The sequence below is a fragment of the Mesocricetus auratus genome, unplaced genomic scaffold, assembly GCF_017639785.1.
Source record: "Mesocricetus auratus isolate SY011 unplaced genomic scaffold, BCM_Maur_2.0 Super-Scaffold_100014, whole genome shotgun sequence".
In the NCBI taxonomy this organism is placed as follows: Eukaryota; Metazoa; Chordata; class Mammalia; order Rodentia; family Cricetidae; genus Mesocricetus; species Mesocricetus auratus.
Genome location: NW_024429197.1, coordinates 54,637,897 through 54,655,021, shown reverse-complemented (window position 1 = coordinate 54,655,021; position 17,125 = coordinate 54,637,897). Strand labels below are relative to the sequence as shown.

Here is a 17,125-nt window from a genome sequence, read left to right as displayed (position 1 = left end):
CCTTACATGCCTGGAAGCCAAGGTAGGAACTCAAGCTGAGTGGGAACCACATCAATCACTACACAAGAAGATTCCCCCTACATTTTTGCCTGTAGGCAAGTCTGATGGAGGCATTTTCTCAATTGAGGTTCTTCTTTGATCCTGGCTTGTAAAGCTGATAAACAAACAAACAAACAAACAAAACCTAACCAGTACAGAAGGTGACCTGTGCCTGTCCCTGAGATTTTCCTTTGATATCCCTGTCTTCTGGGAGTAGCATTGCTCACTATGTGGGGTATCCTTGGTGAAACTTCCTCCAGGCCCCTTGAACGTGGGAGTAGCATTGCTCACTATGTGGGGTATCCCTGGTGAAACTTCCTCCAGACCCCTTGAACGTGGGAGTAGCATTGCTCACTATGTGGGGTATCCCTGGTGGAACTTCCTCCAGGCCCCTGAATGTGGGTGTCAGTTGGGAGGCCTGGGCAGTTTATGGGGCCTCTCCCGTCTTCTTTCATATAACATATGCTCTGCTATCCCTATTCTGTTACATGTTTTTGTTTTTTGGATTGCAAGGTCATAGGTCCCATGTAGCTTCTTCATGCACACTTCATTTTAGTTAAGTCTCCCCTGGCCCCTCAGTTTCCTGCCCCTATCTTTCCATTGTCTGCTTGAGCTCTTCTGCCTCTAGTAATCTCCCTCTCCGCTTTAATTTCACATATATTTTACCACATCCCATGAGTCCTCCACAAGCCAGTGGCTCATTTCTAGTTTCCTAGCTTCTATGTATTCTTCCTGCTAAACACACAGACGGAAAATTTGGCCAGGTGGTAGTGGCACATGTCTTTAATCCCAGCACTTGGGAGATAGGAGGAGGCAGATCTCAGTTTGAGGCCATCCTGGTCTACAGAGTGAGTTCCAGGATAGCCAAGGCTACACAGAGAAACTCTGTCTCAACCATAGTAAAGAAAATTTGGAGCTATGACTCTGATAGGAGAGATGGTATGCAGCTTGGGGGAACCTCACTTTGTATCATTTTTTTTTGTTTTAGTCACTTACTTGCAAATTTCATGATGTAATTTCTCTTTACAGCTGTCTTAGGGTTTCTGTTGCTGTGAAGAGGCACCTTTATTTATTGTTTTTGGAAAACGTTAGCATTTTGTTAACTTCCCTGGGTGGCTTCAAGTCACCAGGAGGACACAGGCATGTCCAACACCCTTTATCTTTTCATCTCTTCTGCTGAAAAAGTTGACTTTCATGATGACAGGCTGCTTAGGGAGCTTTCCAACCCCAGAACTAGCCCGATCCCACAACATTAGTGATGGGAGCACCTGTTGTCTTGTTCTTTGCAGCATTGACCGCTGACCAGTATCCACAGTTTGTCCAGGCTGACAGTGTACAGAAGCTCTGGTTTCTCTTGAAGTGGCAGTTTCTCATACCAGCTTTCTTGAAGTAACCTGGATAAGATTTGTTGAAGTTGATCCTGTGGTAATGCATGCCTCCAGCATTCCCCAGGCTTCCTGGATGCTTGCAGTGTTTACAGAAGTGGTCAGGGCCGTGGCTCATGTGGCCCCGGAGTTTCTAGGTTTCCCTTAGTTTGGATGGCATGGTGGTGGCAGAAAGGAAAATGACCATAGCCACTCTTTTTTTTTTTTTTTTTGGCTAGAAATGGCTGTGAGCTGCCATGTTAATGTTGGACATAACCCAGGTCCTCTGCAATCACTCTTTATATACATATGAAACAAACTTCATATGACATGCTTCACATGTCAATTCCAGCTCCCTCTCCCTCCCCTGCTCCCCCAGCACTCCCCACCCCCAAATCCCACTCCATTCCCCAGGGAGCGTGAGGTTCTCCATGGGGGATCTCCAGAGTCTGTCATTTCATCCAGGGCAGGGCCTAGGCCCTCCCCCAAGTGTCCAGGCTGAGAGAGCATCCCTCATTGTGAGATGGGCATGCAAAGTCCATTTGTGTGCCAGGTATAAATACTGATGTATTACCTAAAACTTCCTAGGCCTCCTCATTGACACCCACTTTCAGGGGGTCTGGCTCAGTCCCATTCTGGCCTCTCAGCCATCAGTCTGGGGTCCAAAATCTCCCTCTTGTTCAGGTCAGCAGTTTCTCTGGGTTTCACCAGTCAGTCATGACCCCTTTGCTCATCAGTCCTCTCTCTCTGTCACTGGGTTCCAGGAGTTCAGTTCAGTGTTTAGCTGTGGGTGTCTGTCTCTGTTTCCATCAGTCACTGGATGGAGGTTCTAGGATGGCATATAATAAGGTAGTCATCAATCTTATCATCAGGGAGGGGCTATTAAGGAAGTCTCTCCGATATTGCTTACTTTGCCAGTTGGTGTCATCCTTGTAGATCTCTGGAAATCTCACTAGTGCCAGATCTCTCCTCAAACCTAAAATGACTCCCTCTATTATGGTATCTCTCTTTCTGCTCTCCTCTATTCTTCCCCCGACTCAACCTTCCTGCTTCCCCATGTCCTCCTCTCCCCTCCTCTTCTTCCCTTCTCTTTTTTTTTGGCTCCCTTTCTCCTCCCCACTATGTTCCCAGTCTGCTCAGGAGATCTTGCCTCATTCCACCTTCTCTAGATTACCATGTATATCTCTCTTGGGATCCTTCCAGTTTCCCAGTATCTCTGGCAGTGGGACTGACACTCGCCCTGATCCATGTCTAAAATCCATATATGAGTGAGTACATACCATGTTTGTCTTTTTGTGACTGGGTTACCTCACTCAGGATGGTTTCTTCTAGTGCTGTCCATTTGCCTGCAAATTTCAAGATTCCATTTTTTTTCCACTGAGTAGTACTCCATTGTGTAAATGGAGTACTACATTTTCTCTGTCCACTCTTCAGTTGAGGGGCATCTAGGTTGCTTCCAGGTTCTGGCTATTACAAATAGTGCTGCTATAAACATAGTGGAACAGACATCCTTGTTGTATGAATGTGCATCTTTTGGATATATGCCTAAGAGTAGAATTGCTGGGTCTTGGACCATGGCAATTCTTATAAAGGAAAGCATTTCATTGAGGTGGTGGCTTACAGTTTCAGAGGTTTAGTACATTATCATAATGACATGGGGGTATGATGGTGTTCAGGTAGGCATGGTGCTGTCTACATCTTGATCAGAAGGCAACAGGAAGTGGTGTGTCTTATTGGGCAGTATCAAGTATATATGAGACCTCAAAACCTGCCCCCACAGTGACATACTTTGCCCATTGAGGTTATACCTACTCCAACAAAGCCATGCCTCCTATTAGTGTCATTCCCTGTGAATGCATGGGGGCCAGTTACATTCAAACTGCCACAACAGCTAAGTAATACTCCGTTGTGTAGTTGTATCACTTCTTCATTATCCCTTCATCAGTTTGTGGTTGTTTAGGTTGAGACTCTCCTAGCTGTGGTGAATAGGGCAACATTGAGCATGAATGTATAGTATCTCTGCCGTAAGAGATAAGGTCTTTGGGGCATATTCTCAGGAGTGGTGTAGCTAAATTGTATGGTAGTTACAGGGTAGGGATTCAAGAAAATGTTTGGTTGAGAAACCAGAAAGGAAACCCAGTAAAATTCTGATTATTAGAACAAACAAGCAACAACAAAACTATCAGAAATAAAAACAACCCCCACTTTGGATCTCTGCACAGAGGTTCCTGCTATTCCTAAACCATGGGCAGACTGTAGGGAAGTTTTCCACAACTGGAAAAATAAAGAAGAACAAACAAGGACACGGAAAGCGGAAGCTAGCTCAAATCTGTATTTTGGGAGAGAGCGCCGTTAAATCCAGAGCTTAGCAAAGTTCCAAGGGACTGTGAAGGTCAAGAGCATCCCGACAGAAAGATTTTAGTCCATTTTAGACCAGTTGTAGCAGTGGATGTAAAGAGCATTAGGCGAACACTCATGTCTGATTTTCCCTAGCTTATCAGGGCTTGGACCCATAACAGTCTGAGAGCCTTTCTTCCAGCAATCGCTGAGCTCTTATACAGAGTAGCAGCAATCCCTGCCCTGTGCCCACAGTGATGATGTGTTTGTATAAGCTCACTGACCTGACTGCAGTGCCTCATTCCTGGAACAGACAGACTTGATTCCGTCTGACAGCTGCCATGTATTGAAAAGGAGACATGAGCTTGAGAACCCACTATTTACTCTGACTATTTACTACCGTGGGCCAGACATGCATTGTTATGTCATTGTGATAGACAGGAACTTGGATAATGTGTTTTTAGCATTTAGAGATCTAAGTATCCATTCTGAGGTACTGTTCCAAAGTCCTTGTTCTTGTTGTTGAAAGCCAGAGCCACAGTTTGCAGTTGTCAAGGTTTGTGGTCTCCTGGGAAATGCCCTTTTAAGTCCTTATGAGTAATGTGAGCATATACCCATTTCATATACCTGTGAAATGTGCTTTTTATCACTTTTGGTCAGCATATCATCTTTCATTTCCCAGAGTTCCAATGAAATACCCCATGATCCAGGAATTGCCATAGTATTGTTGATCCTTAATCCTTGTCAATTGGAAAGATCTAGTCTTGTGTCCATTATTAACCACACTCCCAGGTTTAGAAATGGAGAGACTTTTTTGTTTTGTTTTTGAGACAGGGTTTCTCTGTATAGCTTTGGAACCTGTCCTGAAACTTGCTCTTGTAGATCAAGCTGGTCTCGAACTCACGGAGATTTGCCTGCCTTTGCCTCCCAAGTGCTGTGGTTAAAGGTGTGCGATACTATTGCCTGGACAGAAATAGAAAGACTTTTAGGGTTGTCTTCTTCAGTTCCTGGGAGTGTTCTAGAGGAACTTAACTCAAGTGCATGAATGCCCCAGTCTTTGTGAGTCATACCTATGGTTGTTGAGAATGGGGATCTTGGTGACCTGGATTATTTGGATATTGTCTAAAAAAAGGCATCCTGCATTTTGTGCTGTATGTCACCTGCTACAATCCAGTCACTGACAAGCAACACCTTAATAAGTGTCCATGGGTGAAGTTATCTTCATAGGGAAATGGGAAAGTTGTTCTGAATAACTATAGCCTGACTTACTGTTTCTTTAGGTAGTCCACTAAAAATCTCTTCCTAGAGGGTGGGAATGAGGTACTGTAAAGGGAGGGTGTCCTTTTCTTTTTGGGACCTAAATGATTCTAGACAAACTGCAAGCCTGAGCCTCACTTTCAACTCCTGGCAAGGGAGGTGCTTTCCTCTTTTGCTAACAGCTTTCTAGGCCACAGTAGGGGGTGCCAGCTGGGCCCCACACCCACATGAGGCAGGGAAGCCCAGGAGCGCCAGTCCCCAAGGCCACCTCAGAATACATGGCCATCTTCACCTCACATGGGCACTGTCCCTGGATGAGGCTGCTAAAGTTGTTTCTTGCCTGGATTTCATTGGGTGGCAAGAAAAGATATGTATGACACATCTGCATTTCTAATTCACAGTTTCTTAGCTGTCCCAATATGAAATTGTTTTAGGTAGAGTATACCACATTTCTATTACTACATTTTCTTAGATGTAAAATTTCTTTAAATCTAAAACTTGCAGGAGAAGCTTTTCAATGATTTTGGATTAGAGTTTTAAAATATAGTTTGATCTTAATCAGTTATGTAATTGATTGTTGGACAATAGTAGGGAAAAGATTATGGCAATCCTCAAATCCAGTCTACACTGAAATATCATTTTTTTGTATTGAAAAGTGACTTTAAAGGTATGATATTCAATAGACTGCATATAGATTTTATTTCTTGTGTTCCTCAATAATTAGGAGTGCTTTTCTTTTTCCTTCCTTCCTTCCTTCCTTCCTTCCTTCCTTCCTTCCTTCCTTCCTTCCTTCCTTCCTTCCTTCCTTCCTTCCTTCCTTCCTTCCTTTTTTCTTTCCAAGACAGGGTTTCTCTGTGTAGCTTTGGAGCCTATCCTGGCATTTGCTCTGTAGACCAGGCTGGCCTCAAACCCACAGAGATCTGCTTGCCTCTGCCTCTTTAGTGCTGGCATTAAAGGCGTGCGCCACCAACGCCCAAGGAGTGCCTTTTTTTTTCTAAATACATTTCTGAATAAAAACAGTGTTTTTATTTGGTTGCATTGTTATTTACATTCTTGCTAAAATATAGTCTGAAGAGATTGTTTTAGAAAACACATGTTATTGACAAACTGTTAGTGGAACTTAAAAATCAGACTCCTGTACATATGGAGACATCCTGGCTCTAGGCTTTTCCCAGCTGTCTGCTTGTTAGCCCCGACTCTCAGGGAGCCAGACACAGGCGCTCCCTAACCAGCACTTCTTTCCTCACACAGTCTTCTTGGTTGTGGTGTTAGAAGTGGAGGGGTCAGCTTCTTTATATCACATTGCTAACAGAAGGGCTCCTCATTTTAGTGATCATAGGGTTTTACCTTTTTAAAAGATTTATTATTTTTATTTGATGTTTATGGTTTTTTTTGCCTGCATGTATGTCTCTGCACCATTGCACATAGAGGCCAGAGGAGATGTCGGGTCTTCCAGAGCTAGAGTTTTATATAGGTGGTTGACAGCTACCGTGTGGGTGCTGGCAACTGAACCCAGACCCTCTGTAAGAGCAACAAGTGCTTGTAACTGCAGAGCCATCGCTCCAGCACCAACCCTAGGGTTTGAATTTTAAAAATGGCACAAATGATACATAAATTTAATTTTGTATTTGTTGAGTACTAGTTAACTCCTGTACATTGTTTAAAGAGTAAAACAGTCCTGCTAGAATCATGAGAAACAGTGACTTGATGCCTTTGTCTTTGACTTCCAGTTTCTTTTCATGTACGGCAATTGCTTAATTTTTACTGCTGTTGCTTTGATATTAACTTGATATTTTAGTTGTAAAAAGATTGTATTGGAGGTGGTGGCACACGCCTTTAATCCCAGCACTCAGGAGGCAGAGGCAGGAGGATCTCTGTGAGTTCGAGACCAGCCTGGTCTACAAGAGCTAGTTCCAGGCCAGGCTCCAAAGCTACGCAGAGAAACCTTGTTTTTGGAAAACCAATTGTATTTTATTGTAAAAAGGTTATATTTCTAAGTGTGTGTGTATGGGGGGGCAGGTAAGTTCATATGGATGGAGGCTAGAAGTTGATGCTGGATCCCCAGGAGCTGCACTTACAGGCAGTTTGGAGTCACCCAGTGTGGGTGCTGGGAATGGAACTCATTTTCTTGCAAGTACTGTTAACTGCTGAGCCATCTCTCCAGTCCCCAGCTTCAGATTTTAAGATTGCATGCCATGCATGTTCTTCCATGCTTTGTTCCTACCTTTAGATAGTATGAAGTAGCCTCTACTGACTGGTCGCTGCGGTTTGCTTCTCTCACGCAATGTTTACTTGTTCCTTCCTGCTTTTTATTCTCCAGAGTGATACTCTGAGTTCAGCATCCTTTTTTCCTTCCTACACCATTTTTTTGGTAACTCTTCTTTATTTATCTTCATAGCAATCATTGTATGTTTTGTTTTTTCTTGTTGCCATATGCTTTGCTCATGTCTTATCCCGATGCCGAGAGAGAGAGAGAGAGGAGAGAGAGAGAGAGAGAGAGAGAGAGAGACAGAGAGAGAGAGACAGAGAGAGAGACAGAGAGAGAGAGAGAGACAGAGAGAGAGAGACAGAGAGAGAGAGAAAGACAGAGAGAGAGACAGAGAGGGAGAGAGAGAGCGCTGCTGAGTCAGCAAATGAAAAAAGCAGTTCCTAGTTGCTTATTACCTCATGAATGAGATTAGCTTGTGGTTAAGTAAACCTTTTTTTTTCTTTTGGAACAGGGTCTCTCTGTGTAGCCCGGCTCTCTTGGAGCTGACTCTGTAGACCAGGCTGGCCTTAAACTTAGAGATCCACCTGCCTCTTCCTCCTGAGCTTTGTGATTAAAGGTGTGCCAACTCTAACGTACACAATGAGTTTGCTTGATTAACCAATCATTGAAATATTCTTTTTGTTTTTATTTTCCCTTATTATTTGAGATAAGGTCTTTCTATGCAGCTTTCAATGGTCTGGAACTTACTATGTAGGCCAGGCTGGTCTCAAATCACAGAGATCCACCTGCCTCTGCCTCCCTAGTGCTGTGATTGAAGGAGTGTCCCACCATGCCTGGCTGCCTGTCTATTTTTGATTTAGATTAATTTTTGTATTTTTTATTTGTGTGTGTCTGTGTGAATGGATACCGTGTGTATGTGGATACTTGTGGATGACAGAACAGGGTATCAAAGAGTTACAGATGGTTATGAGCCACTGAAGTCAGGACCTCTGGGACCCGACTGAAGAGCAGCAAGCACTCTTCCCACTGAGACAGCTCTCCAACCTCTAGGTATTCCTAAAGTCTAGCAGACCCCAAATTCTGTTGTACTGTGTTCATTTCTAAGGTATCCCTCTGCGTCCTATCTGTCTCCTCAATCTGACTTTTCAGATTTCCTGTTAGGACATGTCTTTTTTTTTTTTTTTTTGTTTTGGTTTTTTGAGATAGGGTCTCTCTGTATTGTTTTGGAGGCTGTCCTGGAACTCACTCTGTAGACCAGGCTGGCCTCGAACTCACAGAGATTTGCCTGCCTCTGCCTCCTGAGTGCTGGGATTAAAGGCATGTTCCACCAATGTCCGGTTAGGACCTGTCTTTAACATCCTCCTTGGAATTCCTCTGACTCCTTCCATTGTAAGCCCCTTGATTTCTTATCTCTTGCCCCTTGTCCTTTGATTTGCTGCATCATAAAAATAACTTCTTAGAGAGCTTATATATGAGGGGGGGATTTGCAGACACAGTCTGAAAATGGCTTTTGGTCTTCACCCCTTTTCATAGGTCAGCTGGCTATTCAGTTCAAGAGTTGGGCAAGTATGAAGTCATTTGATTCTTGATCTTTTGTTTGTGGTGTGTGGTTTCCTCTGGAAACTCAGTGTCTACATCTGAAATTATCAAAGTCTGTCACATCATTTGGGGGAGGAGCTAGGCCCTCCTCCATATATCTGGGCTGACAGAGTATTCCTCCATAGGAAATGGGATCCCAAAGTCCACTTGTGCACTAGGGATAAATATTGGTTCCACTGTCAGAGGTCCCAGCGTATCATCAATGCTTTTTTTTTTTACATGCATCACTATCTCTTTTACAAACTAGATTATGGTTTTAATGCTCCTTAGGTGTCTGAATGTGGCCACGTAGCATACTAAATTCTAGTTTGTGTAGGGCAGAAGCAAGAAATCAAAACAGAAAAACATAAGCCATTTTTTACAGAAACTGTATACAGAATTGGTTTTTTATTCATGTAACCCTTTTTCCTTAAAAAAAAGTTAATTCTGTTGTATGTTAATAACCTCACCACTAATTTTAAGACAATTTTCTTTGGGGCTCAGGAGATGGCTCAGTCAGTAAGACCACATGGTCTGTAGTCATTGGAGCCTGAGTTGGAATCCTTATGATCCAGGTAGGAAGTCAGGCATAGCTGGCCAGCCAAAAACAATGAGCTTTGGGGCAGTAAGAGATTGTCTCAAGGGGAACACTTGTTATCCTGCTGTTTCCTCTGTATATGTGTGTTTGTCTGTATGTACACATGTGTTCATTTGCATATTCATGCACATGCAACGTACATACTCGCTGCCCCGCCCCACTGACTTTTATCAGTCTTGAGGCAGTTCCTGAACTGACTGAATGAGATGGGTAGGTTTTGTTCATCAGAAATAATGGTGAGACCCCGTAAATGCTATTCCAGTCTCTTGCTGTTACCTTGGACACAGTATAGATACCTACTATCAAAGAAGAAGTGTTATTCCCTTAAAGTCTTTCATTCAAGAATGCATAAACCTTTTAATTTGAAAAAGGAAAAAATTGGCATTAAAAAGACTTTTGGCATGTAAACATGATATATAGAACATCACCTACTTGTGTGAAAGAGAAGTACATTCGAAAAACCTGCTCTGACATTTTTAACTTTCCAGATTAGAAAGAGAGTATTTCTCCAAAAACAAGAAACTAAATGAAGAGATCGAAGAACAGAAGAAAGTAATTATAGATCTTTCAAAGAGACTCCAATATAATGAAAAAAGTTGCAGTGAGTTACAAGAAGAACTTGTAATGGTAAGGATAAAGATAAAACCCTATGGCAATGACTTTATTGGGCCATATTTGATGTGTAGCAATTTTATGCCCTACCATGTATCATGAGATAATAGTGTGAAAGTAATTTTAGTGACATTGTTAGAAGTTTGAAACTGGAAGTACCAGTTACATCAAATGTATACATAACTCTCTAGCTTGGAACAGTTGGGAAAAACCAACTGAATTAATAATTCTCAGTTATAGAACATTTTAAAATGTATTCAAAGGTTATTATTTTTCTTCTCTTTTTTTTACTCTAAGTATATAGAATGATTTTACCTAGGTGGAAGATAATCAGGATTTATAAGCAATAATTTTAGTGACTTCATTTTCTAACAATTTTGTACATAAACATTATATTACATAAATATCTAATCAAATTGACTATTGTGATGTGCTTTCTTGTGTCCATTATTAAACATACCCCCAGGATTAGAAATAGAAAGACTTGTTTTTTTTGAGACAGTGTTTCTCTGTGTAGCTTCGGAGCCTGTCCTCAAAGATCTGCCTACCTCTGCCTCCCAAGTTCTAGGGCTAAAGCATGCGCCACCACCTGGCTTGATTTGTTTTTGTGAGCCAGACTTTGTTTGAAAGGTATCATCATCTCCCCATGGCATCAGAATGTGCCCAGAGTCTTGTCATGTAGTCTAGGACTCTTCATTCTGGCTCATGTTAGTTGTTCTGACTGCCTTTCCTTTTATCTGTCAGAGTTCTGGTTCTTTAACATATTTTTTACAGAATTTTTAATTTTATGATTCTATTTTTGTACTTGTATTGATTAAAATGTTATTTGTTGTCCATTAAAAAATGCCTGTCTGTTCTGTAAAGTTTGGTGGGAATCACAGCAGGGAAGAAGACATAGTTTGTAGTAACACTGTACTCCCTTAAGCTTTGTTTCATCATACACACTTCCTTGACTGCTTCAGTTATGTTCCATAGCTCTTAGAGATTTCATAATGAGGAGAATGAATATTATTTTTCTTTATCAAGAATGTAATGGAAGGGTATATTAAGGATCAGTGGTTACCAGGTGGTGGTGGTGGCACACGCCTATAATCCCAGCATAGGGAGGTAGATCTCAGTGAGTTCAAGGCCACACTGGTCTGCAAAGTGAGTTCCAGAACAGCCAGGGCTGTTACCCAGAGAAACCCTGTCTTGAAAACAAACAAACAAACAAAGTATCAGTAGTCATCAATGCTTCCAAGAAGAAAGGTAATTGTGGAATTGAATGAAAACTTTTTGGTATTTAAAAATTATTTTTGAGATTTAAAAAAATTTATTTTGCATGTATGAATTTTGGTCTGAATGTATAGTCTAAGGGGGACAGAAGAAGGTGTTGGATCCCCTGGGGCTGAACTGCAGGCAGTTGTGACACAGTGCTCTCAACCTCTGACCCATTTTTCTAGGTCCTCTTCAGTATTTTCAAATGTTCCTACCTTATATATAGCCCTAATCATCATAAGATGGTCAGTATGCTCAGATTCAGGGGCTAATCCTATTTGCCATGTGGATTGTGTGTTATTAGAATGTAGGGTTTGCAAAGGTAAGACCCTCCTACTTAGTGTACTCTAGAGTACATTCACTGATATGTGTAACATATATGCCATAGACTGTTCTGTTTCCCCCACAGTTTATATTTAGACTTCTGCATTCTAGGCAAGCACTCGACCACTGAGCTGTGTTGTGCGTGTCCTGGTTCTTAATTCTTAGTTCAAAGGGATGAATCGGTAGAGAAAATACACTAGGGTATTAGAGCTGATGACTGGATTTGGTCTGCTTGCTTACTAAACATTGTTCTCAGGAGTTAGGAAAGTGGGTCAGTGTGTAAGAGTGCAGAATTCAGACATTAGCACTGCTGTAAGATGCACAATTTCTCTGAGTCCTAGCCTAGAGCTCTAATGAATAGATTAAAAAAGCAAGACTAACTTAATTTACCACAGAGTTTACGGGTGCTTTTGTGATCAGAAAATTTAATTGATTGTCATAGATATTTTATTTTAATTCGACTTTTACATGTCAATGGATAGTCTAAACTAAGGCAAGTTTTAACTTACCAGAAACTTTTGTTTGCTTGGCATTCTTTCTATTAAATGTGATTGTTTTGGTAAGGGTGCTGAAAGTCGTAGACTAATTGTGTCTTTAAAGCTTTATAGGTCACTAAAAGCAGTTACAGAACTAATGAGATGTTTCAAAAATTATTGGGTTTTAGCCTAAGCAATGTGCAGTTTATGTGTCAAACTAATAATGTTTTCTATTGCTTTCATCTCTCAAATTCTTTGTGTCTTATTTTTTATTGTTAAAATTGGTACACAGTGATGGGGTTTCTAAGTTATGTTTCTCTATTGCTGTAATTAAATACTCTAACGAATGTGACTTCAGGCAGAAGAAAAGGTTTATTTTGACTCAGTGGAAGGCTAAAATCCGTGATGATGAGGGAGTCACAGCAGAGGGACATGAGGGAGCTGGTCACATTTCATCTGTAGTCAGGAAGCAGAGTGATTACTGCCTGGGTGAGCTCATTTCCTCTGTTTTACACAGTGCCGGATCTTAGCCCAGGGAATGACCCACCATAGTGGTCATCTCTTTAGCTGAGCTTCCCTGGCAGTCATGCCCAGAGGATCTTCTTATCAAGGCAACAATTAAGATTTGCCATCATAATTTCATTTTGGCATTTTCATACAATATAGCATTTTATCTTTTTCTTGCATGTCTTATTTTCTTCATCTCTGCTTTTTTCCTTTCCTATTACCCTTGTCTTTCAATTTTAATTGTTGTTGTTTGTTTCTGCAGTTCTGAAGTTTGAAACCTTAGCCTCTTGCATAGTAGGTGAGAGCTGTACCACTGAGTTTACATCCCAGCCCTGAGGCCTTCTGTGTTTTCTGCTTTAAGTTTCCTTTTATTTATTATTACTATTGTGTGTGCATGATGTATATGTGAGTATGTGTGGAGGTCAGAGGGCAGTTTTTGGAAGTTGGTTCTCACCTTCTATTATGGGTTCCAGAGAATCAGAATCAGGGCATCAGGCTGAAGCAGCAGGTGCTTTTACCTGCTGAGCCATTTTGAAATGATTGTTATTTCCTTACCTGACTATTAAAATATGTAAATATCATTTAGTGAAAAATTATTGAGTGAAAATAGTATTCCCAGTAAGTATATTTTCTTTCTATAGTTATTAATAACTTTCTATAAAAGTTACTATTTCTTTTCCTAAATTTTATTGTCATATTTTTTTGATTTTCTGATTCCTCTGTCATTGCCTTTAGTAAATATTGATATTTTGATAATAAGGAAAAAGACAGGAAGCTTAAAACTACTAGATTGAATGAATTTTCTTTATGTTTTTTTAAAAAGATTTACTTATTCATATATTTTGTGTATATAAATGCTCCGTGCTTATGCACACCAGGAGGAGAAATCTGACCCCATTATAGGTGGTTGTGAGCTATCATGTGGTTGCTGGGAATTGAACTCAGTACCTCTGGAAGAGCAGACAAGTGCTTTTAACCACTGAGCCATCTCTCCAGCCCTCTTTATGTTTTTTATTTGTTTTTCTCTAAAAATTTTTATTTAGATTTATTTATTATGAATAATGTTCTGACTGCATGTATTCCTGCATGCCAGAAGAGGGCACAAGATTTCATTATAGATGATTGTGAGTCACCATGTACTTGCTGGGAATTGAACTTAGGACCTTTGGAAGAACAGCCTGTGTGCTTTTAACCTTTGAGCCATCTCTCCAGCCCCCTTATTTGTTTCTCTTAATAACATTTATTTCACAGTTTTAGAGACATGCACGTACACACACACACACACACACACACACACACACACACACACGCAACACATTCTGATTACTCTCACTCCCACCCTTTCATAATTTCCTCCCATTGCCATCAACCCCATTCTCCCTAAAAGTCCTTTCTGAAGTCCCTTCCTTGTCTTTTGTTTAGTTTTGTGACCCACTCTGTTTAACCGGGCTGTCCACATGAGCAGGGTGTGGAGCTATCCTTTGGAACAGTGGTCTCAACAGTGGCTATACAACTTTAAAGACAGTTACTCTCTCTCTCCCAGCATTGCTAAATAGCCAGTAGTTCCCCAGGGAGTAATAGGGCTCCAGGAACCCCTCCTCCATCTGTGTGACTGATGGCTGACAGGCCTAGCAGGTAACTGCACTCTCTCTGAGTTCATGATTGCAAGGACCATGTCATGCCTATAGGATAGCATTTTTGTTCACCATCCGGCTTTCATTTCTTTCTGCCCCTTCTTCTACAGTGTTTTCTGAGCCGTAGAGTGGGTGAGGTTAACATCCTGTTCAGGGTTGAATACTCAACCATTCCTTGTTCATAACATTTTGACCAGAATTTATGTTCACAGTCATCCACTGCAATAAGAAACTCTGGGGTCCAGCATTGGTGGCACACACCCTTAATCCTAGCACTTGGGAGGCAGAGGCAGGCAGATCTCTGTGAGTTTGAGGCCAGCCTGCTCTACATAGTGAGTTCCAGGACAGCCAAGGCTATACAGAGAAACCCTGTCCAAAAAAAAAAAAAAAAAAAAAAAGGAAACTCCCTGATCACAGCCAATAACAGGTATTTAGAAAGTGGTTTAACAACCTATCAATGTAATAAAACAAGTTTTCTTCAGAAATAGAATGTAAGTTTCCTTCCGACATGAAGTTTTGACCAGGTTTATGGAAGCAGGCATGGATTCTGTTGTCTGGATTGGACCTCAGATCCAATCAGAGAGCAGTTATCCCAGTTGGTCTTAACTGTCAACTTGCTACAACCTCGATGCACCTCAGAAGGGGTGTATCAGTAGGAGGATTGCCATGATTAGACTGACCCGGGGCCTATCTGTCTGGACTGTCTTGGTTGTTAATTGATGTAGCAAGACCCAGTCCATTGTGGGTGACACTGTTCCCTGGGAAAGTGTTCTTGGGTTCATAAGAACGCTACCTAGAGATGAGTAAATAGCCAGCAAACAGAATTCCTCCTTGGTTTCTGCTTAAGTTCCTGCCCCAACTTCTCTCAATGGCAGACAAAAACCAGTAATCTAAAATAAATCCTTTACTCTCCTATATTGCTTTTGGTCAGAATATTTCATGTCAGCAACAGAAATAAAACTAGAACACTCCTGTAAGTCAAGTTACAATTGTACAGTGGGCACCTCTTACCTGACAGTCTGATATCATAGACTCAAGATCCACAGCTGGGTAGAACTGTTGATGAGTGTTCTCCCCTATAACCTGCACTGCACCTTCTGGAACTGTGTATAAAAGCCAGCAGGGAGGGAGCTTCCGGTTTTATTCCATATTGATTTTTCTATGTCCTACAACCAATGTGTGTGGTGTCTTCAGTATTAGGGTATTCCCATCTACTTCTGTGGGCAATCAAGAGCAATTGCAATAGGCTGTACTGTTTTGGGGGCCTCTGAGGCCTTCCTGACCAACAACTAATAGGGATATGTCCCACACCTGCCCCTGGGATTTCATTTCATCATTCACAGCTTGTGGCATTGGAATTACCCATCTGTGTAGGGTACATATGTTTCTGTTTTCTCTGTTTCTTATTATGGTAAAATATGTATATATAAATTTTACCTTTTTTAACCTTTTGTAGTGCAAAGTTAACCAAATATTTTTATATACCTATTTATTGATTTTGTTCTCAACAAACCAAGGCAAAGTGTTTAGTAACACAGGCCGTATTGGCAACCTCTGGTTTCACTGACTCCTTCAGTGAGGTGGAGGGACAACCAAGGGTGGGTCCTGACATCACCTCAGGCTCCACATGTAAGGGGCTGCACCTACACAGGTGTGCACATTACACATGCAGAGATACACACACACTTAGAAACCATCCCAAATAGGAAAAGAAAATAGAAATAAAAATATCCATTAAAAGTTAAAGACACAAAACAGAAATTTTGTAGTGTTATCTTAAAACTCTGGCTTATGCTTTGAATTAATACTTTTTCTTTTCTTTTTCGAGTTAGGTCTTCTCTGTGAAGCAGTACTGGCTCTCCTGGAACTCACTCTGTAGACCAGCCTGGCCTCAAACTCAGAGATCCTCCTGCCTCTGCCTCCTGAGTGCTGGGATTAAAGGTGTGTGTCACCACATTCCGGCAATACTTTTTCTTATGAAGATAATTTGACTCATGTATAGACTTTCACCTCCTCCTTTTTTGGCTTGTTCGTTTTGGGAATAGAATTGTTTTCATGGTCCTGTGTATTCTTTCTGGCATTTGTGTTAAGAAAAGGTGTTTTGGTATGGAATGGGAGGGGAGTAGAGAGCACTCGTGGCTAGTTCTCTCTTCATGCTAACAGTGTGTTTCTTGTTTAGGTCTAGTGAAGCCATGTGCTAGTAATAAGACACGTGGGTTTCCAGCAGTCTGAGACAGAAATAACACTCTACAACTTGGTACAGCACAGACTAGGACAGATTTAGAAGAGAATTTAGAGATAACCTCGTACAGGACATCCAAAATGTTAGCAAACACACAAAGCAATTGCCCCTCTGTTTCGAGACATACAGTATAAATATAAAACATAATTTTGGAAAAGTCAAAACTGTGTAAATGCTGTTTTTTTTTAAATCAGGGCTCGCTATGTAACTATGTAGTTCTGGCTCGCCTAGAGTCACTATATAGATTATTAGGCTGGCCTCAAAGCCACAGAGATCTGCCTGCCTCTCAAGTGCTGGGAGTCAAAGATGTGTACCCCTTGCCCAACCTTTTTTTTTTCTTTTGGTGTTTTTAAAGCTTTATTTAACAGATATAAACCCAGGTGCGTTTAATTACAGTGAAATTCTTATTCATTGGTTAGTAAATTGTTGTCATATGGTGATTTTAATGTCATAGCATTGAGTTTCAGCATAGGACACTTAAAAGGCAAATTAGTTTCATATTCACACGAACATAGGGCATGAATCTTGATAGAACTGCCTAGAAAACATTTTGACTAGGGCAGCTCACGTCCTCCTGTCACTCTCCCGCTCCAGCGGCTCCTATGCCCTCCCCTGCACGCATGCGCACATCATGCCTCACATAGGCACACTAAACAAACAACTTACGTTTTTAAACTAAAAATGTAGCTTT

The 17,125-nt window shown here is 41.3% G+C and overlaps 1 protein-coding gene and 1 pseudogene across 6 annotated transcripts in view; one reads left to right on the top strand and one right to left on the bottom strand.

The window, feature by feature from the left end:
* The window catches only part of Ccdc171 (coiled-coil domain containing 171), a 305,368-nt gene that overhangs the window by 67,733 nt on the left and 220,510 nt on the right, over positions 1-17,125 (top strand). For all 6 annotated transcript variants that reach the window (XR_005881376.1, XR_005881377.1, XM_040757219.1 and 3 more), the window contains one exon: positions 9,871-10,009. Coding sequence is in view for 4 of the 6 variants with exons in the window: in XM_040757219.1 (XP_040613153.1) it covers positions 9,871-10,009 (139 nt within the window). In the remaining 2 variants the exon portion in view is untranslated. The remainder of the gene's footprint in view (positions 1-9,870; positions 10,010-17,125) is intronic.
* Positions 1,158-1,584, bottom strand: LOC121144064 (annotated as a pseudogene).